This window comes from Salvelinus sp. IW2-2015, linkage group LG4p, assembly GCF_002910315.2.
Source record: "Salvelinus sp. IW2-2015 linkage group LG4p, ASM291031v2, whole genome shotgun sequence".
NCBI lineage: Eukaryota > Metazoa > Chordata > Actinopteri > Salmoniformes > Salmonidae > Salvelinus > Salvelinus sp. IW2-2015.
This window is the reverse complement of record NC_036841.1, coordinates 20,039,043-20,065,543: the sequence shown is the minus strand read 5'-3', so window position 1 is coordinate 20,065,543 and position 26,501 is coordinate 20,039,043. Positions and strand designations below refer to the sequence as shown.

The window sequence follows — 26,501 nt, the reverse complement described above, 5'->3', positions numbered from 1 at the left end:
TACATAGCCCATCTATAATTTAGCCCAAACAACTACCCTCTCCCCCTACTGTATTTATTTATTTATTTTGCTCCTTTGCACCCATTATGTTCTATCTCTACTTTGCAACATTCTTCACTGCAAACACTACCATTCCAGTGTTTTACTGCTCATATTGTATTTACTTCGCCACCATGGCCTTGATTCAGACACGGCTAGAACATCCGGGTTGGCAGAGTGTGCTAAAGCAGTGAATAAAACAAACTTAGGGAGGAGGCTTCTAATGTTAACATGCATGAAACCAAGGCTATTACGGTTACAGAAGTCATCAAAAGAGAGCGCCTGGGGAATAGGAGTGGAGCTAGGCACTGCAGGGCCTGGATTCACCTCTACATCACCAGACGAACAGAGGAGGAGTAGGATAAGGGTACGGCTAAAAGCGATGAGAATTGGTCGTCTAGAATGTCCGGAACAGAGAGTAAAAGGAGGTTTCTGGGGGCGATAAAATAGCTTCAAGGTATAATGTACAGACAAAGGTATTGTAGGATGTGAATACAGTGGAGGTAAACCTAGGTATTGAGTGATGATGATAGAGATATTGTCTCTAGAAACATCATTGAAACCAGGTGATGTCATCGCATGTGTGGGTGGTGGAACTGAAAGGTTGGATAAGGTATAATGAGCAGGGCTAGAGGCTCTACAGTGAAATAAGCCAATAAACACTAACCAGAACAGCAATGGACAAGGCATATTGACATTAAGGACAGGCATGCTTAGTCGAGTGATCATAAGGGACCAGTGAGTAGTGAGGTTGGTTGGGGTAACGGCGATTCAGACAGCTAGCCGGGCCATCAGTAGCAAGCTAGCATAGGATAGAGGTCTGTTTTTAGCCACCTCGTGTGTTTCCGACGGTAGATTAGTGGGGTTCCGTGTGGTAGAGGGGATCAATCCAATTGGCAAAATAGATATAGTTATAGTGACCCAAGAAAAATTGTCCGGTAGACCTATTCAGATAGCAGCCGATAAGACAGCTAACGATTAGCGGGCCGCAGATGGGCGTTCAGGTAACGTTGCGACGGAGGGGCCAGTTGGATAACTCCCTCGGGCAGATAACGTCGGTAGTCCAGTCGTGAATTGGTCCTCAACACTGCTCTTTGTCACCACTAGATGGCAGTTGGTCCTCAGCCCTACTCTGTTTCACCACTAGATGGCAATTGGTTCTCAGCACTGCTCTTTGTCACCACTAGATGGCAGTTGGTCCTCAGCAGTGCTCTTTGTCACCACTAGATGGCAGTTGGTCCTCAGCAGTGCTCTTTGTCACCACTAGATGTCAGTTGGTCCTCAGCAGTGCTTGGCATCTGGACTGTAACGCTCATTATTGACAATTTAGAGGCACTTTTCATGGTGTTGGTAATGATTGCAATGAACATGTTCTTCTATGGGACATGTTAGTCTTCAATTTAGCTGTTTTTAATTATTGTAATTTAGCAACAATAACAAGAAGTAATATGATAAGGTAAGGATTCAAGGCACTTGATATTATCAAGCAATACATCAAATGTATTTATAAAGCCCTTTTTACATCAGCAGATGTCACAAAGTGCTATACAGTAACCCAGCCTTAAACCCCAAACAGCAAGCAATGCAGATGCAGAAGCACGATGGCTAGGAAAAACTCCCTAGAATGGCAGTATCCTAGGAAGAAACATAGAGAGGAACATGGCTCTGAGGGGTAGCCGGTCCTCTTCTGGCTGTGCCGGGTGGAGATTATAAGAGTACATGGCCATTAAGGCCAGATTGTTCATCAAGATGTTCAAACATTCATAGATGACCAGCAGGGTTAAATTATAATCACAGTGGTTAAGGGTGCAACAGGTTAGTACCTCAGAAGTAAATGTCAGTTGTCTCGAGTCGAGACGAAAACAGCAGGTCCGAGACAAGGTAGCACATCCGGTGAACAGGTCAGGGTTCTATAGCCGCAGGCAGAACAGTTGAAACTGGAGCAGCAGCACGACAGCCAGGAGTTATCAGGCCAGAAAGTTCTGAGGCATGGTCCTAGGGCTCAGGTCCTCCGGGAGGGAGCGAGAGAGGCCCCATCCGACGATACCCCCGGACAGGGCCAACCAGGTAGGATATAACCCCACCCACTTTGCCAAAGCACAGCCCCCACACCACTAGAGTGATATCAACAGACCACCAACATACTACCCTGAGACAAGGCTGAGTATAGCCCAAGAAGATCTCCTCCACCGCACGAGCCCGTGGGGGAGCAAAACCTGTCAAAACCACGTCTGTGACTCAACCCTCTTAAGCGATGGCATGGAAGAGCACTAGTAAGCCAGCGACTCAGCCCCTGTAATAGGGTCAAAGGCAGAGAATCCCAGTGGAGAGAGGGGAGCTAACCAGGCAGAGACAGCAAGGGCGGTTCGTCGTCCCTCACTAAGTGAGTGACCTGTGATCATTACGCATGCTAAATTTGCTAGCAATGTAATTCACATGTTAGTGGCAGGGCTTTAAAAGTGAGTGAGAACATACTGTTCCCCCCTCTCTGTGGTGTGAGTGGGCTGTGGTGTGAGTGGGTGGATGGCTGCGGCTCCAGCTCAATATTACCTCTGTCAGCAGTGGGGATATATTGCAGTGGTCTCAGGGAGCACAAATGTCAGGCATGGGGAGTAAATCAGATAGAGAACAGAGAGAGGGAGAGAGCGTGGTGCCTGCCTGCCTCCCTGCCTGGAGAGAGAGAAGATCATACCTCAGCTATGAGATACCACATCAGGAGGAACTCAATGGCCTGAGCTCACTCTGGAGAAAGGGAAGGCTGTTTGAAGCTTCTAAAGGCACCTGTCATATCTGCCTCTTTCAAATGCTGCGTCTTTGTAATGAAAATGGATTCGTCATACAGTGGTTTAGTGGTGACAGAAAAAGATTAGACATTCAAACAAATCACAGCCAAATTGACTGTGAGGAAACTTGAAGCAGTGATAATGGTTTTGAATAAATTGAAATACAGAGTATTAACCATTATTGAAGAATCAGCTGAGCTCGTGCTGTTGGAATCCCCCTTTTTATCTTTCTCTTCATTTCTCTCTCACTCTCTTCTATAGTATCTACGGTAGGCTACAACATTCTACTCTCCCTTTCCTCTCTCTCCCTCTTACTCACTCTCTCCTGCTCTCCTCTCTGTCCCGCTCTTTTTCTCTACAGTTCCTCCCCCGCTATTTCTCTGTGTACTGCTCCGAATAGGAAMCTTACGTTTGACCTTATGGGATTTCTCCTGAATGCTACTCTTTTCTCTCTGCTTGTAATACCTGGCTGTTGCTGCTGGGGATTGAACGGTCTGTACCCAGCTTTAGAGGGCACGGAATGTCATGTCTCCTCTGCAGGTAACAGCTACATTTAATGTCTGCTCTGGATGTTCYGTCTGATCTGTGGCTGTCTGCAGCGGTTTGTTTGCTTACAGTGAAGCTACAGCATGGCACAGGCTAGCTGGCTTACCGGTAGGCTAGCTGGGATGCCGGTGGCAGTGTGTAGATGTTCCTGTGTAATAGGAGCAGGCTAGGTTATTAGCGTTAGCATTCATTGCACCAGCTGAAGAGGTTTTGCTCTGACAAATGCATTCTGTGGTTTGTTGTGTTTGCTAACTGGCTTACAAGATTATCCAGGATGACCGCCTCTTCTCTCATTGTTTTGGGTGCTTTTGCAGAATTCTGCGATTGGACAATAACTGTTGATTATGCCATGGGTTTGTTAAGGTATTCATCTGTATGAGTGAAGTATACGAGGATGCCCCTGTGAATGACATCTCCTTTCTCATCTCTCTGYCTTCCAGGTCTGACAGTGCAGCGGACAAGATCAGGTAAGTCTATACTCTCCCCTATGCTTCCTTTTCTCTGCTGCGGTGGTGGAACCTGTGCTGTGGGGTTATGGAGTGATGTATAGGTAGTGGGGTTAGATAGTGTGGTGTATAGATTGTGGGGTTAGATGGTGTGGTGTATAGGTTGTGGGGTTAGATGGTGTGGTGTATAGATTGTGGGGTTAGATGGTGTGGTGTATAGGTTGTGGGGTTAGATGGGGTGGTGTATAGGTTGTGGGGTTAGATGGTGTGGTGTATAGATTGTGGGGTTAGATGGTGTGGTGTATAGGTGTGGGGTTAGATGGGGTGGTGTATAGGTTGTGGGGTTAGATGGTGTGGTGTATAGATTGTGGGGTTAGATGGTGTGGTGTATAGATTGTGGGGTTAGATGGTGTGGTGTATAGGTTGTGGGGTTAGATGGTGTGGTGTATAGGTTGTGGGGTTAGATGGGGTGGTGTGTAGGAGGCTGCTGTCCTGTCACCCTATGGCCCCCAGCCCGCCCACCCTGCATGTGCTAGATCTGTGGCTTTGTCCCTGCTGACTGAGGTGTCTGAATACGCTTTTCATTTGGAAAGGGGAGTCGTGAATACAGTTGCAAGCCATGGAATGTCATTGTTTGTTTTTACTGGAGAAACAACATCAGTCACAATATGGGAAACAAACARGGCTTTGTTAGTGGACAGCAGACTGCTGCGATTCGTCTGTTAGCTACTCTGATTGGTCGGTTTGAAGATCTGTGTGCAGTCACTTCATTCTGAAGGGTCTCTTTAGACTGTTACACCTGTGGAGACACTTGCCAGGTCTGAGTAACACTGTTTATATGACACAAGCCCAAAAGGTGAGTGATAGTATTGCAATGGGGAGGTATGAGCGATGCATGAAGGTTTTGATTTGGATGTGCAGTATGGTAGTTGTCTTTGTTCCCCTATCATTACTCCTTGTGCATGTTTGTAGAAGGGGAAACTACTATCAACACACAATTCACAGTTCAGTAGGTCTGTCAGCAGTGTGTTATTTTAGTGTGGATGTGTGTGTTTATGGGATGACTGATTGTTGTTGTGTTAAGGTTGGGATTGCTGATTGAAGTGATTTTATAGGTAGGGAGAGGGGTCTAAGGATGTGTTTGCAGGTGAAGCTGCTTAAAACACAGGGAGCTGATCCTCAGTTGTCCCTCGTCATTGTTAGGCAAGTTTGAGGTAATTTGTCTTGGGTTACCATGGTTACTTACAATTAATGCAGTTACACAGATATATCCTCTTTCATAACTATCTTGTAAAATGTTGGTCGTTAATATCTATGACCTTATCTGTTCAGATCATRAAGGACAGGATATGATCAGGCATACTGGTGGAGTGGTGGTATGTGTCTGGCCTGGCCTGAGTTGAATAGCCAGTCATGCGGGTTGTGTGATGAACAGACAGAGCCAGGTTTGGACCACTATAGTCCCTGACCACCATCACATCACGTGAGCTACAGATGGTCTACTAAACTCCATCTGATTCTCTTTCGTTTGTGTCCAACCATTATGTCCCTGCCTTTCAAAATAGCCAATACAATAAGCCCATAATATGTGTATTATGGGAGTGTGGATGAAGCCGATTGTTGCTTTTCTATAGCCAACTTAAGTGTACCTACATGTCAGAAATGTATCTCATGCTTTAAGACAACACAGGATGGAAACATCGCTCTTCAGAAGCTTACCAAGCTCAAACCTCCAGCTGTAATGCTAGACAGTCATGGTTAAGGCATATCACTGAGAGCATCTTCATGCATTATTGAGAAGTGTAATTTCAGGGCACAGGAAGTGCCTTCTATCTTCCTAGGCTGTGCAGTAGAGCTCTGGGTTCTGTGGTCAACAGGGTATTTACCCTGCACTGAGACCAGAAGACTGGAGTGCTAATGCCCTGGTGGTCATGATTCACACAATGATGACTTGCGATCAGTATGTTGTTGGTTGTATTGGCCACTGTAAGTAATACATGCAGAAATCCATTTAGTTGGCCAAAGTGTGGATGTGTTGTGTCTAAAAACTGTTTAAACCTGCACTTTTCAGGACTAAAATAAAAAGATGTTGACTTGAGTCGTGATATAGGTTTCGCTGCGTAGTAACTGGGGTATTTAATTGGGGTATTTGGGTGTTAATTGGGGTATTTCGAAGGAAAACATAAAAATACAAGGGTGTTACCAATGGTAATGACAGTAAAACTGTTCGCACATTCTCTTAAATAAAATACATTCTGCTTATATACCAGAGGTAGCCTATGTGAAGTTATTGGTCAATTGCCTCCTGTTACACAGCTTGTGAATATCGTATGTATTAGCACCACGCAGGTTCAGCTAAATGGACTGTAAAGTTATTCATTCAGTGCTTGTGAGGCGTTATCCATTTATTCCTCAATGGAATAGATTTCTCACATCGTTTTTCTTCCGCCTTTCAATCGGTAGATCGTTGATTCATCCCTCCGTCCGTGGGGTGAGACATTACCTATTCCCCCTTCACTTTGTGAAACCTGATCCTCCTCTTTACTCTGTTAGGGAGCCCTGGAGTAAACAAAATGAATAAATAATTTACAGAAAATTGACAAATTGTTGCAGAGGGGAGTTAGGTGAATATTTTTTCAAATAATATTGCACCTTGTAAAGAGTCCATTTATACAGTAGTTGCAGTACTCCATCTTTGATTTTATGAGGTGACATTCACTAATGTTTGTCACTGAGCTATATAATGATGAAGATGATTATGATCATGGTGATAACAGTTATGATGATAGCGATGATGATGCCAATGATACGATAATGATGATGATTTGGGATTTTAAATGATGACGTGATAATGGATGACTGATAAATCTGGGTCAGGGACAGGGCAGGGCAGCTATGTCTGTAGGAGATACTGTGAGGTCATGACGCAGCTGCACTCCTCCTCCCCCTTCTTGCTCTCCCCTCTCTCTCTCTCAATCTCTCCGTGCAGTGGAGAGAAGTGCTGATATGCCTATTCACATAGATGCCGCTAGGCTCCAGTCTAGAGCAACTTGAGCTGCTAACGCATGTCTCGCAGCTCCTACAGCACCTAGAGAGAGAAAGGACGGGCGAAAGAGAAAGGAGAGGGAGACCGAGAAAGATTGAGAGAGAGGAGAGCAGAGAAGGAAGACCACCCTTGCCAGGTAACCACATCTCTGTGAGCCTACCCAGGACCTTCACACACAACCACACACACACACACACACACACACACACACACACACACACACACACACACACCATGCCAAGCCAACCAATCAGAGCGTTTACCCATCCTCCTCCATACAACTGCTCATCCACACACAGCTGAGAGCAGCAGCAGCAGCATATGTGGAGGAGAGGTACTGTAGAAATGTAACGTTACCAATAGAGCACCTGATCTGAGCAGGAAACTACCTCTTTACTGGAGAATTTTACAGGAAATAGCTTAACATTTTTATTAACCATATGGAATTCAATGCAGAAGATGAGAGTCGGATGTTGTGTGTTACATTTTTACTTTGATGGTTATAATGGAAGCATTTGAGTCACTCAACCTTAACTCTTTGGACTTGATGTAGGTTTTAATGCTTCTCAGAAGACCAACCTACTGAGACGTTTGCTGTCTACGTTAGACATCACATTTTATGCTGGCATGAGACTTGAGCTGTCTTTGTTAGAGCTTGGGTGTGTTGTGTGAGAGGGGATSTGGTGATTGTACTCGTGGGTGCCGGGAGGATGACATAGCAGGCCAGTAGTGTTGTGACAGACTGAGGCTGACAGAGAGACACAGTGGGACAGAGAGCAGAGCGGGCGASGCCATGAGAGCCAGGCGAAGGGACAGCATGGTGTTGTCTGTTCACCATGCACAAAAACAAGGTCAGGTTCTTTTGTCTCTATTCTTATCAAGTTTTTACCTATAGTCTTGTACCACATGTAAAATGAGTCTGTTCTGCTCCTACAGTATTTCCTCTGTTAATAGAATGTGGTCTCTTCATATGAGGTTGACATCTTACGTGTATAAAAGTGTATTCCACTTTCTACTTTCCATTTTCTAAGAAAGTGAGATGTGAGTAAAACTGCTGTGTTAAAGGTCCAATGCAGCTGTTTTTATCTCAATATCAAATCATTTCTGGGTAACATTTAMGTACCTTACTGTGATTGTTTTCAGTTAAAATGGACTGTTTGGGGTGGTCTGAGTGAGGAGGGGGAAATTAAAAACGATCTGTTATTGGCAGAGAGGTTTGTAACGCTCTTTCTTACTGGTGTATTAACAAATTTACTGCCTGGTGATGTCACCAGGTAGGCCAAAATTCCATCCCACCAAAACTGGCTCTAATTTCAGGTGACCTTTTCAAACAGCTGTTATAAAAAAGGGCATTATCATCATGTTCACAATATATAAAACGTTTTTGACTGCGCTGGGCCTTTAAGACGTTTTTTCTGCTGATGGTGACATTGACTTCTCTAATCTTTGTTCTTGCATTTTGTTTCAATATCCAATTAACCTCCTGCAACAGTTTCAACAGCCCCAGTTTCCTTCCCTAAGCACTTCATAACAAACATAATACAGTATGTGGAATTTGAYCCTTCGTTACAACACCTATATATGTAACATAATCAGATCGACACTCCAGTTAGCAGACAGTAGCTTAAATCACTACAGAACATTAGACAATTATAGATGTTTATAATTGTTTAAGACCTTCAGTGGAGTATAGGGATCTTCCAGCCGGCCTATGGGCCTCCCAAATCTGTACTGGGATCTGTGCTCCTCAGTCGGCTCCATTAGGGGTAATTTGGCTAGATTTATGTTCCCTGTAAAGCTGAGAACCCAGTGCGGACTGCGGGCACTCCCTGTAACCCCACAGTGATGAATACCCGACAGATCATTTTCTGCTATCCTTGCGTAACTCTCTTTGTCTCTTTTCAATTACTGTGAATGCTTGTCACTAATGAGCACATAGAGGGCCTATTAGGAGAAGCCCACTCAGTCCACCATTACTGTGAATGCTTGTCACTAATGAGCACATAGAGGGCTATTAGGAGAAGCCCACCTCAGTCCACATTACTGTGAATGCTTGTCACTAATGAGCACATAGAGGGCTATTAGGAGAAGCCCACCTCAGTCCACCATTACTGTGAATGCTTGTCACTAATGAGCACATAGAGGGCTATTAGGAGAAGCCCACCTCAGTCCACCATTACTGTGAATGCTTGTCACTAATGAGCACATAAGAGGGCTATTAGGAGAAGCCCACCTAGTCACCATTACTGTGAATGCTTGTCACTATATGAGCACATAGAGGGCTATTAGGAGAAGCCCACCTCAGTCCACCATTACTGTGAATGCTTGTCACTAATGAGCACACAGAGGGCTATTAGGAGAAGCCCACCTCAGTCCACCATTACTGCAACATGGAGTATGATCATTCTGGAGGTAATAGATTGGTCCAAGTTAACCAGTTTACCAAGAGGGGTTTCTCTGACACACATAATACTATATGTGTTTACAAGTGTCTTGGTTTTTAGATTTTTTAAGACTATTTTAAGATGTACAGTTTCCAACAGTAACAGTTTGATCTCCCACATGGAGGCTGATTTATTAAACACAAACAAACCAGTCAGAAAGTATATCAGTCACAGTCTCACAGGGTTTAAACAGCTCCTGCTACATGCTGGGTGGGCATCTGTCTCACCTGACATCTCCCTACACAGGTGAGGCTAGTTACCCAGCTAGACACTCAGTGGTCTCAACTGGTGTATTAATGATATGGCTGGTACTTTGTCTCTCATCTCTGTCACCAATAGGGAACTGTACATTTTGTACTAATGTTTTCCCCTCACTGATCCATCCTTACACATCCATTCGACCATGTGTCTGCAGGTAGACCTGAACTTGAGCTGCTGTGCTGTGACGTGCTGACTAATCATCAGACCTCTGGTGACTGGCTGTAATTCTGTTACGATCATTAGTGAATCTGTCCTGCTGCTTAGGCACTGTAAACACCTGCATCTCACCACATCAGCAGACAAGCTACTGAATGCTAATTGTACTGCGTACAAGCACTCATGTACCCATCATTATGAGCAGAGTCCATCTGTCCAATACCCAGTTAGGTAATTAAGTTAGATCCTTAATTGTGGAGTAGCGGTGGGCTGGTGATGAAAACGCTGCAGGCCCACGTGGGTAACTTACCAGGGATACTGCAGAACTACAGAGAACTGTCGACTGGCAGATGTGTTCAAAGAGGACATGCAGAACCTAAATTAATTTAAAAAAATATCCCTCTCTTCTTCATCCCATCCCTCTTTTTGGGAGGTCTCTCCAAGACTGCATAAATCAAGAGGTGTGATCTGTATCCTATCTGTCCAGACGTGATAGATTTCTCCCAAGCTGGCCTAAAGGTGCCATATATTAATCAATCTAGGGCAGTCCACCTCTAGCCCAGGGGTGGGGAGATAGGAAGACCCTGGTTCAATGTCACTACCCCAGAGGGGCCAGCTCTCTGAGGGCATGGGTCTCTGTCACTCTGCCTACTCGTGGGATGAAAGTCCTGGAGGTCTGGCACTTGTCAGAGGGAGCTGTGAGGGTATGGAGAGACAGATCAACCAAAGCAGATGGTAGAATATGTAATCTGTTTGAAGCCACCAAATTTAACAATATCTCTCAGGAAAATTGAGCCAAATGTAAGATTTTTTTCTGTAAAGAATTCAGATGAATGAATTCAGCCTTAAATAACAAGCGTGGGTTTGAGGGAAAATCATCAGCCAGCCAAGCTCAGGGAACCACTTTAATGGGTGCCGGGAAGCCCACTTTCACACATAAGTGAGAGAGTGGGAAGTTATGAGTCTGCCTAGTGAGTGGAATCCAGTAATGTAAGACTCTCACCCTCTGAGGATATGAATTGATAGAATGAACTAAGGGCCGCCGAACAGAGTGATTCATAGGAGGTGGGCACAGGGCTGCATGTTGAGTCACTGGTGGAAGAGAGGGGCCTGGAAGATGAGCCACTGGCCTCCCACGCACATCATCACTCCATGGCCTTGGRTGATTGTTTTGTCTGTGTTCCCTGTAGTCAGTGGGCACTGGAGAGAGGCAGGGCTTTCCCCCTATATGGGTTTAACATTTTCACCATCCCTTGGTAAACCAGTAGCTCTAAATGAGTTAGATCAAAATAATAGAGTTATCCTAGCCTAAGTAGATATCACAGAGTTGACTCTATTATTGTAATCTGAATGAAGCCTGTCTTTCTCTTATGCCACTCTCCACACAYACTCTTTATAATAATATGATAATAGCAGAACAGAGCACGCATCATCCTCAGCATTGAAAGATCATGCTGCTCTTCATCACGTTGAGCAAAGCCAGACAGGGACAATGTTCATATCCTCAGGCGTCTGCTAGCCTGGGCCTCCTTTGATAATGGGGGTTCTGCTGTATGTTGTTCCTCAGAGGACCAGGTATACAGATACTGACTCCCCGCCAGTGGGCTGTGGTGAACTGACAGAGCTCTCACAGTGCTCCCACCCCCGCCCGGTGGCATGCTTGGAGTTAGGCATCATGGTAATTCTCCTGTGTGCAACCCCATGTCTTGTTTCCTCAGCCATATTAAAGTCTCACACCTTCTTCTCTACTGATAGGCCAAGCAGAGGAAGTGGAAGAAACTGATATGGAGACCACAAAGGTAGGATATACTGTATTCAATAAACAGACACAAGTACTGTAGTTTGTTTAAAAACACTCAAATCAAAGCCTTTAATATTGCACCATTCATACTGTACTGCTTATAATGTATATCCTACCCAGATAAAACACTTCACTCAGCTGTAACTATATTCAGGAATACCACCAGAGGGGGCACTCTCCATAGGGTGTGAATGCCCTGACTGCCCTGGCACTGTGTTGACCCAATGGCTCGTCAGTCTTCACATATCACAGTCTCATTAAATACTGTACTAGAGTTGCTGCCACTTGTCGTTTCCTGCAAGCACATGGTCTATCAGGTCTCTGTCAGCATTGTATTGTATAGGGACAGTCACCATGGCTCCAGTGTGCTCTGCACTGCACTGTACTGTCTGCACAGTCACCCTGGTTAGCTGATCCAGAGGTGGCCCACTACTGTACTGTATTGTATGTCCCTAAGGAACAGGATAGCTGTATCCTAAAACTAGATCCAGGCTAGATGTATTTTAACAGCTTTACCTGAGTTGCATTGGTGCATTCGCCCCACTCCAATTGTACCGGTGGATTTGTCAAACAAGGAAACGCAACCAAATATGTCAAACCATTGGGGTAATAGATCACCTCTGAGATTACGCAAGCAGAGCTATGTAATATGTGTTGTTTGTGTCAGTTTCTGATGTCCATCAGAGTACACTGTGGTACACGACCTGATGATGATGTAATCTCAGCTTTCCATCAATTCATCCCCTGAGGTCGGATTGTAGAGGATGTACTCTATCTCTTTGTAGGTTTTTGGAATGTGAAGTTTGGGCGTGCAAGGCTGTTTTCTGGAAGCTTTGGTAAATGATGCTGCTTTTTCATAGTGAGTGGCGTGGATCATCTGCTCAGCTCAAAATAGCTCAAGTGCCATCCTTGAATGCCTTGTGGGGTTTTGTGGCATGACAACTAACAGTAAACAGATGAAAAAGCCTTTGTGTGTGTGTGTGTGTGTGTGTGTGTGTGTGTGTNTCAATTATTTTCATTATCTGAGGTGGGATTGTAGAAGGATGTTTTCTATCTCTTTGTAGGTTTCTGGAATGAGATGTTTGGGGCTGCAAGGCTGTTTTGTGGAAGTTTGTTAAAAGATGCTGCTTTTTCACAGTGAGTGGCGTGGATCATCTGCTCAGCTCAAAATAACTCAAGTTCCATCCTTGAATGTCTTGTGGGGTTTTGTGGCATGACAACCAACAGTAAACTGATGAAAAGGTGTGTGTGTGTGTGTGTGTTTGAATGAAAACAGCAGGCAAGGTCCACATATGGCCTTCAAACAGCAGGCAAATTACTCCTGACTTTGATAGTGATGCGTCCCATTCATCTCTATTGCAACAGAGTATTCTTTCTGGGGTCTGGAAAAATACAGAATGTTTGTTTTGCTCTTGGAATGTTTGTTCGTATCTCCTCAAGGTTTTTATTTCAGCTGTTCAGAAATATGAGGCAGAGATGTAAATCGTCATGTGTCACTGATAGGAAAGGTTTAGAAGAGGGTGAGTGAAGTGGGAATCGTGAAGAAATAGGGAGGGTGAAGAATGTGGTGCGTAAAGTAACACGTTTAGCTATGGGGAAGAGGTGTCCTGGGGGGACGGGTAGTTCGATCTGGTCACGCAGCCTCGACCTTAATAATACCTTCCTCCACCAGGAAGTGTGGTTTGTAAGGATACGGGTTTGTAAGGATACGGGTTTGTAAGGATACGGGTTTGTAAGGATACGGGTTTGTAAGGACACCTCCAGTTCAGATGCAAACCTCCAGTGGTTTGCATCTGAACACAGAGCTATAAACAGAAAAGAGGCCTGAAGCTGAAGTTGATCTCACCATGCATGCACATGGGCATTCAGTTGTTATGAGAATAGAGGGTAAAGGTTACGTCATGATGCTGTGACTACACTCAGCACAGCAAGCATCACTGTTGTGTACAGTTTTATCCATTTGGAAAGGATTTAATACTCCAATGTGCAATTGACTTTTTTTTTGTATTAAAGAGTAGGGGTGAGTATTAATAATGTCCGTCTGGTGCTATGTTTCCCAGCTTTATTAGAAGAAAGGCACAATCAAATCACATTTTATTTGTCACATGATTAGTAAACAACAGGTGTAGACTAACAGTGAAATGTTTACTTACAGGCCCTTCCCAACAATTCAGAGAGAAAAATGGAAAAAGGAATAAATATACAATGAGTAACGATAACCTGGCTCATATGTGCAGGTAACTGCCAAAATAAAGGAAACACCAACATAAAGTGTCTTAATAGGGCGTATGGTCACCACGAGCCACCAGATCCACCAGAACAGTGTCAATGCACCTTGGCATAGATTCTACAATTGTCTGAAACTCTATTGGAGGGATGCGACACCATTGTTCCACGATACATTCCATAATTTGGTGTTTTGTTGATGGTGGTGGAAAACACTGTCTCAGGCGCCACTCCAGAATCTACCATAAGTGTATGATTGGGTTGTGATCTGGTGGCTCACACACACACACACACACACACACACACACACACACACACACACACACACACACACACACACACACACACACACACACACACACACACACACACACACACACTTTAAACCATCTATGCTCATTTGAGACCCCTCTTTCAAAGTCACTGAGATCTCCTCTTGTAGCCAAAATAATGGGCAACTGGTTATTTTTCTACATGACTCTAAGCATGATGTGATGTATTAATTGCTTAATTAACTCAAGAACCACACCTGTGTGGAAGCACCTGCTTTCAATATACTTTGTTTTGGCAGTTACCTGTATGTCCACTGCAGAGATGAATAAGTCAAGTATTGAAGGACGAAGTTAGGGACAAGTAGTGGGTACAGTACTGTAAATACAATACTGTAGTACAGACAGGCCCTGGGAGACTGTCCACATAGCCTGTGAGCATCACCAGTGAGGTCACAGCCATACAGAATAGAATAGAATGCTGACTAAACCTGAAGAGAGCAGAACACAATCCTCCAGTCCTCACCACACCATATGACATCCCTTCCTGGAGCTAACACAGCTGCCACTACTTTTAGCATTCAGGGCCCATCTTGGGTTGAGTCATTGATATACTGTAAGGGTACAGGAGCACATCTCTCAYGGAAAGTCTAAGTGAGATCCTTGAGATGTCCCAACTCTGACTTTACCCCCATTTTAGTAAAAATTATAAATTATTAAGGTAAGGGGTTAAGGTTAGGGTAAGGTAAGGGTTATGCTTAAGGTTATGGTAGGGGTTAGGGTTTAGGGTAGGGATGTTCCAAGGTTCCCGGATAGCACAACCCATCTCTCACTGTGGCAGAACACTGCTCCTGTTCACTACAACCTACAAGTTGTTTGTCATTGTCACATCACTTACTATCCCCTCCATTTGACCCCACCACGCACTAACAGAGGTGTGTTTGATACCCTGTTGCACTCGCATCAAGTCTGTTTTCTCTTTCTCTGTCCGTCATCACAGTCAACAGACAGCAAGAGTTCCTTTGTCAGTCATGGTGTCTGGAAACGTAAATGTTTTTACTCGACTGGCTATGTTGGAGTCTATTGGTTTCTTTATGCATCCAAACAGTCTGTTCCCTGGCCCACCCCTCTCCTCTCCTTTTTTTGTTCTGGTATTAATTCTGTGTGTTGGGGATTTGGTGTGAGAGCCTGTCTATTTTGGTCCTGCTTCCCTTGCTGCGGCAGAAGCAGGAAGCGGCTGTGTTTTTAATGAGTGCTTTAATGTACTTTGTGATTTTATTTATGGTGGAGCCAGAGCATGATCAGATCTCTCTTTTAACTTTTGAGAAAAGTGTTTCCTTGACTTGGCCATTGTTTCTGCCCTGTGGTGTTTTGGTTATGTCTGGGCTGGCTAATCCCATAGTATTTAAACTCTTGAACTGTATGTGTGTTAGATTGTCCATGTGGATTACATCAGGTGTGCGTGGTTGTGACAGTAGGGCCATTACAGCTCTGTGTCCCTACTCATTGGCCATGTGCGACTGTGGGGTTGGCATTGGCGAGCGTGGACACATTTTCCCTGGTCGGTCTGACGGTAAACAAATGTGACAGCACTCAGTCACCTGATCGCCCATAGTAGTCTGATTGGCTGGCAGTGGTCAACCTATACGTGTCTGAAAAAAACTGTGACCATAAATATGGTCCTAGGGAGAGACTCCCAGCAGGCAGCACAATAGGATCTCTGGCCTGCCTGACAGAAGAAAATAGACATCCCATCCCACACACCACACCACAGTGTGGAATTAATGCAGATTAGCTAGAAATACTATTCTTAGGAACAAATAAAAAGTCTGGGCTGGATTTGGACTCGGGACATTTGAAATAGTTACACAAATCATGTGAGTGTCTTGCTGCTGACTCGCATAACAGTGACATAATAAATGTACTGAGATGACATAATAAATGTACTGAGATGACATAATAAATGTACTGAGAAGACATAATAAATGTACTGAGAAGACATAATAAATGTACTGAGAAGACATAATAAATGTACTGAGAAGACATAATAAATTGTACTTGGAGATGACATAATAAAATGTACTGAGAAGACATAATAAATGTACTGAGATGACATAATAAATGTAAGAGATATACTGAAACTACAAATGTATGTCCTGATCTACAGCCACTACAAGCTGACATTGCTGTTCTTTAAAAAATATATATATACAGTATATATATTTTAAAAAATGCATACCATTTTTCTTTCTACTGACATAATTATAATTCTAAATTCCTGTGATAGAGGTTATTTAATGGCACAAACCTTTAATAGTCAGTGTTGCTGCTGGTGTAGTGCAGTCAGCAGTGGGTGTTGATGAGAGACGGACAAATCTGTCCCAGCTGCCTGACAAGGAAAAGGCTATACGGACACTCCAACCTGCAAACCCATATTATATTTCAGATTTGTTTTTAAATTAGGTTAAGGGTTTGGTTAAGGTAAGGTTAGGTTAGATCGTTTGCAGGTCAGTAGTCTCCTTATAATCTTGCCCGCCTGACAGGCTTTCTCTCCTACAGGGAGCTGTCCATTCATCACAATGTCTTTGGTAGTGGTTCATCTTTCTCTTTGGTATTCTATAAAGGAACTGGGTATGAGTAATGTATTGTCCTGCTGTGTGAGTTAATCTGAGTTGATGGCCCCCTCACTGTTCTATCCTTCTGCATCAGCTATAGCACACAAGGAGGGTCAGGACTGGCACTGAAGCTATAGACAATGTATTTTGTCCATGCTTTGTCAAATCAAATGACATTTTGTTGATTGCGTACATAATTGTTGCAGATTTTATATAGCGAAATGATTATGTTCCTAGCTCCAACAGTACAGTAATACCTACAATACACTCAAATCCCCAAAAGAAAAATAAAGGAATTTAGAAATATTAGAACGAGCCGTGTCAGACTCCGGAATATAAATACAGTGCATTCGGGAAAGTATTCAGTCCCCTTGACTTTTTCCACATTTTGTTATGTTACATCCTTATTCTGGGGCGGCAGCGTAGCCTAGTGGTTAGAGCGTTGGACTAGTAACCAAAAGGTTGCAAGATTGAATCCCCGAGCTGACAAGGTACAAAATCTGTCGTTCTGCCCCTGAACAAGGCAGTTAACCCACTGTTCCTAGGCCGTCATTGAAAGTAAGAATTTGTTCTTAACTGACTTGCCTAGTTAAATAAAGGTAAAAATTCGAAAATGGATTTAAAATCATACTTTCAAAATCTTAGCTAGCAAGCTAGCCGTCATCATAAATCAAGTTGACAATCTACTGGCACATTATTTTTAATCCTTGTCATATGAAGAGAAATAATGAAGAGAAATTTAACAATGAGTGGTTTGGAAGAATTAGTGGCTAAGCAAAGCCTGCTATTCAGTGGAGGGCTATTTCATTTCAGATTTGTTTTAAATTAGGTTAAGGGTTTGGTTAAGGTAAGGCTTTCTCTCCACAGGAGGACAGGCTTTCTCTCCTACAGGAGACAGGCTTTTCTCGCCTACAGGGAGACAGGCTTTCTCTCCTACAGGGAGCTGTCCATTCAGCACCCACCTGCTACTACGCTGGAGCTCAGCCTCAAAGACAAACCTCCACAGCATCCTCCTGTTGCATTCTGTACAGTGCAGAAGAACAGCAAGGGCTGAAATCATCTCAACATCAAAAGAACAGTCACTGGATAAAACTAACTAGTGAAAATAAATGAATAAATATTAAACCAGTTATAGTAAGCACTGACTTAGCCCAACAACATGCAGAAAACTAGACACAACATCCTAAAAACATCATACTGTAAAAGGCCACCTGAGCTACCTCCTCAATGCCCATAGATGGCCAGTGCAGTTGATTACATTCATTAGTCTGATGACATCGTTAGAGCAACAAGAGGTTTTGCGTCATTATTGGTTCATGGAAGCGTTCTTCACAGGCAGGACACAATAACTATGTTCATTTGACACAAAGACACTGGGCAAGAGAAAAGTGTCGTGTCATTGCTGAAAATTCTGCTGGTTTCCAGAAACATCATGTGGAGTGGAAGACATTGTGGTCGTTTGTGTCACTCTGTTACTGTGGAGCCCAGTGCCTCTGGGTATCGTTTATCTGGGAAAACATCTCAGACCTCAAGTATACGTCTCTTTGGTAGTGGTTCATCTTTCTCTTTGGTATTCCATAAAGGAACTGGGTATGGAGTAATGTATTGTCCTGCTGTGCGAGTTAATCTGAGTCGATGCCCCCTCCACTGTTCTATCCTTTCTCATCAGCTATAGCACACAAGGAGGGTCAGGACTGGCACTGAAGCTATAGACAATGTATTTTGTCCATGCTTTGTCAAATCAAATGACATTTTATTGATTGCGTACATATTTGATGCAGATTTTATATAGCGAAATTGTTATGTTCCTAGCTCCAACAGTACAGTAATACCTACAATACACTATATAAATACAGTGCATTCGGGAARGTATTCAGTCCCCTTGACTTTTTCCACATTTTGTTACGTTACATCCTTATTCTAAAATGGATTTAAAATCATACTTTCAAAATCTTAGCTAGCAAGCTAGCAGTCATCATAAATCAAGTTGACAATCTACTGGCACATTATTTTTAATCCATGTCATATGAAGAGAAATAATGAAGAGAAATTCAACAATGAGTGGTTTGGAAGATATTAGTGGCTAAGCAATCCCTAGCATTGCAAAGCAATCGCTAGCCTGCTATTCAGTGGAGTGGCTATGTGATCCCAAGTCTGGGTTTAAGGGTCTCTTTTCCAAGCTCAGTCAGTGAACCCTTTGGAACCCAGGCCTCTTTCTAGAGCTACAACCTGAAGATCACTGACGTCGTCATGATTTCATCTTGTTTTTTTCGAGTTCCCAGTTGTCTGGAGAGTGCCATAAATTCAGAAAATGCCAGACTTTGATGACGAAGTTTGATGACAGAATTTGCCCACGAAGGACCTGTTAATGTGAGCACAGCACAACAAGGTGAATCCAAAAATGTGTTTATTCCATTGTATTGTATTCTGCTGCATAAATKATGTAATATGCCAGGGAGATACAGTAGCAAGAAAAAGTATGTGAACCCTTTGTAATTACCTGGATTTCTGCATAAATTGGTCATCAAATTTGATCTGATCTTCATCTAAGTCACAACAATCGACAAACACAGTGTGCTTAAACTAATAACACACAAATTCTTGTATTTTTCTTGTCTATATTGAAAACATAATTTAAACATTCACAGTGTAGGTTGAAAAAAGTATGTGAACCCCTAGGCTAATGACTTCTCCAAAAGCTAATTGGAGTCAGGAGTCAGYTAACCTGGAGTCCAATCAATGAGACGAGATTGGAGAAGTTGGTTAAAGCTGCCTTGCCCTACAAAAAACACCCACAAAATTTGAGTTTGCTATTCACAAGAAGCATTGCCTGATGTGAACCATGCCTCGAACAAAAGAGATCTCAGAAGACCTAAGATTACGAATTGTTGACTTGCATGAAGCTGGAAAGGGTTACAAAAGTATCTCTAAAAGCCTTGATGTTCATCAGTCCACGGTAAGACAAATTGTCTATAMATGGAGAAAGTTCAGCACTGTTGCTACTCTCCCTAGGAGTGGCTGTCCTGCAAAGATGACTGCAAGAGCACAGCACAGAATGCTCAATGAGGTTAAGAAGAATCCTAGAGTGTCAGCTAAAGACTTACAGAAATCTCTGGAACATGCTAACATCTCTGTTGACGAGTCTACAATGCGTAAAACACTAAACAAGAATGGTGTTCATGGGAGGACACCACGGAAGAAGCCACTGCTGTCCAAAAAGAAAACATTGCTGCACGTCTGAAGTTTGCAAAAGTGCACCTGGATGGAAACTACAGTTGAGTTGTTTGGAAGGAACACACAACACTATGTGTGGAGATAAAAAGGCACAGCACATCAACATCAAATCCTCATCCCAACTGTAAAGTATGGTGGAGGGAGCATCATGGTTTGGTGCTGCCTAAGGGCCTGGACAGCTTGCTATCATTGACAGAAAAATGAATTCCCAAGTTTATCAAGACATTTTACAGGAGAATATTAGGCTATCTGTCTGCCAATTGAAGCTCAACAGAAGTTGGGTGATGCAACAGGACAACAACCCAAAATACAGAAGTACATTAACAACAGAATGGCTTCAACAGAAGAAAATACACCTTCTGGAGTGACCCAGTCAGAGTCCTGRCCTCAACCCGATTGAGATGCTGTGGCATGACCACGAGAGCAGTTCACACCAGACATCCCAAGAATATTGCTGAACTGAAACMGTTTTGTAAAGAGAAATGGTCCAAAATTCCTCCTGACCGTTGTGCAGGTCTGATCCTCAACTACAGAAAACGTTTGGTTGAGGTTATTGCTGCCAAAGGAGGGTCAACCAGTTATTAAAACCATGGGTTCACATACTTTTCCCACGCTGCACTGTGAATGTTTACACGGTGTGTTCAATTAAGACAAGAAAACGTATAATTGTTTGTGTTATTAGTTTAAGCAGACTGTGTTTGTCTATTGTTGTGATCTAGATGATCAGATAAAATTTTATGACCAATTTATGCAGAAATCCAGGTATTTCCTAAGGGTTSACATACTTTTTCTTGCCACTGTATGTATACTGTAGCTAAGAAAGTAATACTAAGTGTACATTGTGTAGTACGCTATTAGTAGCCCATGTGCCTCGTCCTAATAATTTGGTCAATTCTTCCCTCTTAATTYCGCCTACTGTTCTGACTTGGTGGTGCACATGTAGCCTATAACCTGTTTTAGAGAAATGGCATCATTGAATATTATAAGAGCTTTCATTGTCTGCTTATATGCCCCCTTTATTTATCCTACGGTTCTGACTTGGTGTACAGGGAGAATACTGTAAGAATGGCCCATGTTCTGAATTATGTTGCTGTACATTTCAAAAGTGCTGAACAAATAGCTATATTGACTACGTCCTAGCTCGCTCACTAATGTCTTATCGAAATTACGTCATCCCCTTATGCTGTAGTTTGTACATCTTAATTGTCTGTAGAAACCACATTTGTTTAAGCAATTCAGCCACATTAGCTATGTTTTTTTAAAGGCAGTAAATTAGGCTGAATGAACTGTTTCATTAGGCCCTAATCTATGGATTTCACATGACTGGGAATAAAGATATGCATCTGTTGGTCACAGATACCTTAAAAAAAGGTAGGGGTGTGTATTAGAAAACCAGTCAATATCTGGTGTGACCACCATTTGCCTCATGCACATCTCCTTCGCATAGAGTTTATTAGGCTGTTGATTGTGGCCTGTGGAATGTTGTTCCACTCCTCTTCAATGGTTGCTGGATATTGGTGGAAACTGGAACGATCCAAAGCATCCCAGAGACGTGTGGCATTATGTTGTGTGACAAAACTTAACTTTTTAGAGTGGGCTTTTATTGTCCCCAGCACAACGTGCAACTGTGTAATGATCATGCTGTTTAATCAGTTTCTTGTTTCTTGACACCTGTCAGGTGGATGGATTATCTTGGCAAAGGAGAAGTTCTCCCTAAAAGGGATGTAAACAAAGTTGTGCATGACATTTGAGAGAAATGTGTGTATGGAAAATGTGTGTGTATGGAAAATGTATGAGATCTTTTGTTTCAGCTCATGAAACATGGGTCCAACACTTTACACGTTGCGTTTATATTTTTGTTCAGTGTACATATGGAAGCAGTGTTTAAGGTGCAGGGTTGAGTACTGGGTGGTAGACGGTTAGTAACAGTGACTAAACTCATGTCTGTGATAGTGTGACTAGAGATGTCTTATCACATCTCTGGAAGATGTTTTGGCATGCTCAGCATCTTGTTGGAATCTGACAATTTGGAGTGTAATTTATATAATTCTGTGAGCCCCTCTGTTCGGTCTCCCTCTCAGGCCCACCGGAATGGGGGGGGGGGGGGGGTGGGGGGGGGGGGAGTGAAGGAAGTGAGGGACAGTGACTCAGCAGCAGGCTCTCTCTCTCTGCTGATGTGGATGGAGCAGCAGATTTATCACGGGTCTGACTCTGAGTTGGATCTCTGCCAGGCTTATTCTGGTCACCAGAACTTTAATATGATCTCACCCTCCTTTCACACCCTGTGTCCCTCCCTCCTTCCTTCCTTTATCAAATCGCTTGCTTGCTTCTTAAACTCACTCTCACGAGGGAGGTGCATCCACAGAGCACGAGGAGTGTCAGAGACATGAAAATGAAAAAACATGTCATTTAACTATTTTAAGTAGGCCTAGTCTGCCGTGTTGACAAGTGCTTTGTTTCACCCCATAATTCCCTAATGAATCCCACTTATATATTAGTACAATGAATACACATGATTGAATTTGTGTTATATGTATTCTGCTGTAATTCTACCTACCTAGTGTAATAAGCTAGAGAGTCAGTAAAGGTCTGGGTTGTGGTAACAGACATGGAGAGTGGTTAACATTAGTGATAGCTGCATTAGCTGTCTTAATGAGGTGTAATGTGTGCCCTCTAAGGTGATTCCAACGGGGGAATGTGATGCACTCTGACCCAGTCAGTGCCTGTGGTTTAGTTGCCTACTGTGTTTGGAGAGTGTTGTCTTTAAGGGGGCATGGAGAAGGGGCTTGGTGACACTAATGCCCAGTAGCTTCAGGAAGTGATATAGCCTCCTCACCTCCCCATGTATAATACCTTTAATGTTCTCAATGTGTTGTGAAAAGAACATCCATGACAAAACCCATGGCAAAACATGTCAACCCTCTCACAAAATATGTTCCCATATGTAAGCACACACACACATACACACACAGTCTTGTACAGCTAACCTTGTGGGGACACACAATTCAGTCCCATTCAAAATCCTATTTTCCATAACCCGTACTCTTACCTTAAACCTAACCCTAAAACTGACCCTAGCTCCTAAACCTAATCCTAACACTAATTCGAACCTTTAAAAATATATATATTTCACCTTTATTTAACCAGGTAGGCTAGTTGAGAACAAGTTCTCATTTACAACACCGACCTGGCCAAGATTTAGCAAAGCAGTGCGACACAAACAACAACACAGAGTTGCACATGGAATAAACAAACATAATACAATAGAAAAAGTATATATACAGTGTGTGCAGATGAGGTAGGATAAGGGAGGGAAGGCAATAAATAAGCCATAGTGGCGAAATAATTACAATATAGCAATTAAACACTGGAGTGATAGATGTGTGCAAGTAGAGATACTTAACGGTATGGGGATGAGGTAGTTGGATGGGCTATTTATAGATGGGCTATGTACAGGTCCAGTGATCTGTGAGCTGCTCTGACAGCTGATGCTTAAAGCTAGTGAGGGAGATATGAGTCTCCAGCTTCAGTGAATTTTGCAGTTCGTTCCAGTCATTGGCAGCAGAGAACTGGAAGGAAAGGCGGCCGAAGGAGGAATTGGCTTTGGGGGTGACCAGTGAAATATACCTGCTGGAGCACGTGCTATGGGTGGTTGCTGCTATGGTGACCAGTGAGCTGAGATAAGGCAGGGCTTTACCTAGCAAAGACTTATAGATGACCTGGAGCCAGTGGGTTTGGCGACGAATATGAAGCGAGGGCCAGCCAACGAGAGCATACAGGTCGCTTTGGCTTTGGCAAAACGGATGGCACTGTGATAGACTGCATCCAGTTTCCTGAGTAGAGTGTTGGAGGCTATTTTGTAAATGACATCGCCAAAGTCAAGGATCGGTAGGAYAGTCAGTTTTACGAGGGTATGTTTGGCAGCATGAGTGAAGCATGCTTTTTTACGAAAAACCCTAAACCCCCTAGAAATAGAATTTGACCTTGTGGGGACTAACAAAATGTCCCCAGTTGGACTTCTGGTCCAGACAGACAGACAGACAGACAGACAGACAGACAGAATACCTCAGTGCACACTGTGCCTTGTATTAATAGATTAAGAGGTCAAACTGCTGACACTGATTACCTCTGGGTCTGACGAGGAAGCGTAAAACGATTGCAATATCTCCAGGACCATGCAGCCTCGTTCATGCAGGAGAGCGAGTGAGCCATCGAGGGAAGAGGATGGAGGATGGAGGAGAGGGAGGGAGGGAGCAGAACGGAGCATGCTCAGTAGGAACCTGGCAAGTGTAGGGGAGACTGGCATCCTCTTGAGTGTATGTTTGTTTATGTGGTGAGTTAGCCCACATGATGTATACACAATACGGTCTACCTCACTCTCGGTTAAGCTGGAGAACAACTGGCTGTTGAAAGAACTACTGGCACTAGTGCTTAACACTGCGGATCCCTAGCCTCAGCCTGCTCTAGCCAGGGAGAGAGCCCAGCCGAGAGGAGAGAACAGGAGCACACCATCACCCAGGCTTCAACCGGAGCAGATCTGTCCATCCACTCCTCCCTCTATCCCTCTCTCCTTCTCGGGGTACGGGAGGCCAGCCTCTGTCCCAGCATGCCGTGGTATGAGCATGCAGCACAGTGGCGAGAAGACGCCATGGCCATCAGACACTCCTCTTTGCACTGATGAAAGGCTTCAAACTCGCATGGTAAGGCAAAACTGTGTCTACATCAAAGGGAATGTTCAGATGTGGCTGTTGTTGCTATTTAAGCGTGTGTCTGTGATCGAGGGTATGAGTGGCTGTAAACACATGTGACTGTGTGTGTGCGTGCATGTGTGCATGTTTGGTGTGTGTGTGTGTATAGTACTTCTAATGTAAGAAATTATTTGTTTACATGCATGTGTGTGGGTGGGTGTACAATAATGTGTAAGAGGAAATGGCCTGAGAAGGAGATTCACAACCTTTCTCTCATTAAGCATGAGCCTGGTATGTACAGTGGGGCAAAAAAGTATTTAGTCAGCCACCAATTGTGCAAGTTCTCCCACTTAAAAAGATGAGGTACACTTCAACTATGACAGACAAAATGAGAGAAAAAATCCAGAAAATCACATTGTAGGATTTTTAATGAATTTATTTGCAAATTATGGTGGAAAATAAGTATTTGGTCACCTACAAACAAGCAACATTTCTGGCTCTCACAGACCTGTAACTTCTTCTTTAAGAGGCTCCTCTGTCCTCCACTCGTTACCTGTATTAATGGCACCTGTTTGAACTTGTTATCAGTATAAAAGACACCTGTCCACAACCTCAAACAGTCACTGTCAGGTTTTGGCCAGGACTGTTCTGGTTTTTGTCACTAGATGTCCCCATTGCACCTTTTTTGAACCTTTTGTTTTTTCCTTGCTCTATTATTGTTTGCACCTGTGTGTCGTTCCCTTGTTGGTATTTAAACCCTGTGTGTTCCTCAGTTCTTTGCTCAGTGTTTGTATGTTAGCACCCAGCCCCAGCCTTGTTGTGAACATATATTTTCTCTTGTTGGATTTTCCAGAGGTTCTCTGGTTTTGTTCTTGTGTATTTTTGGATTAGTCTTTTGAGGTTTGTTTTTTCCCTTGCTGTTCTTACCACTTTGTGGATTTTCTTTGTATTTTGGAAGATATCCATTTTTTGCCTCTTGGCTTTATTTTGGACGTTGTGGATTTATATTCTTTGCCTGAAGAYCTTGTTCTTTTATTAAACCACCATCTCTAGTACTGCTGTGTCTGCCTCATCTTCTGGGTTCTGCCGATTATTAGTGACTGTTTCTGCAGGGTTGACAGTCACACTCAAACTCCACTATGGCAGATCAAGAGAGCTGTCAAAGGACACAGAAACAAATTGTAGACCTGCACCAGGCTGGGAAGACTGAATCTTGCAATAGGTAAGCAGCTTGGTTTGAGAAATCAACTTGGGAGCAATTATTAGGAAATGGAAGACATACAAGACCATTGATAATCTCCCTCGGTCTGGGGCTCCACGCAAGATCTCACCCGTGGGGTCAAAATGATCACAAGAACGGTGAGCAAAAATCCCAGAAACACTGGGGAGCCTAGTGAATGACCTGCAGAGACTGGGACCAAAGTAACAAAGCCTACCATCAGTAACACTACGCCGCCAGGGACTCAAATCCTGCAGTGCCAGACGTGTACAGGCCCGTCTGAAGTTTGCTAGAGAGCATTTGGATGATCCAGAAGAAGATTGGAGAATGTCATATGGTCAGATGAAACCAAAATGGAACTTTTGGTAAAACTCAACGTCGTCGTGTTTGGAGGACAAGAATGCTGAGTTGCATCCAAAGACACCATACCTACTGTGAAGCATGGGGGTGGAAACAACATGCTTTGGGGCTGTTTTCTGAAAAGGGACCAGGACGACTGATCCGTGTAAAGGAAAGAATGAATGGGCCATGTATCATGAGATTTTGAGTGAAAACTCCTTCCATCAGCAAAGGGCATTGAAGATGAAACGTGGCTGGGTCTTTCAGCATGACAATGATCCAAACAACACCGCCGGGCAACGAAGGAGTGGCTTCGTAAGAGCATTTCAAGGTCCTGGAGGTGGCTAGCCAGTCTCCAGATCTCAACCCATAGAAATCTTTGGAGGGAG

The 26,501-nt window shown here is 43.5% G+C and overlaps 1 protein-coding gene across 6 annotated transcripts in view; it reads left to right on the top strand.

The window, feature by feature from the left end:
* The window catches only part of LOC111960682 (protein Aster-B), a 96,600-nt gene that overhangs the window by 24,098 nt on the left and 46,001 nt on the right, over window positions 1-26,501 (top strand). For 5 of the 6 annotated variants that reach the window (XM_070438721.1, XM_070438714.1, XM_070438708.1 and 2 more), the window contains exon 3: window positions 3,809-3,835. Coding sequence is in view for 5 of the 6 variants with exons in the window: in XM_070438714.1 (XP_070294815.1) it covers window positions 3,809-3,835 (27 nt within the window). In the remaining variant the exon portion in view is untranslated. Of the gene's footprint in view, window positions 1-3,808; window positions 3,836-7,130; window positions 7,712-11,476; window positions 11,521-26,501 lie in introns of those variants that run through there. The other variant, XM_070438719.1, reaches the window with a different exon arrangement.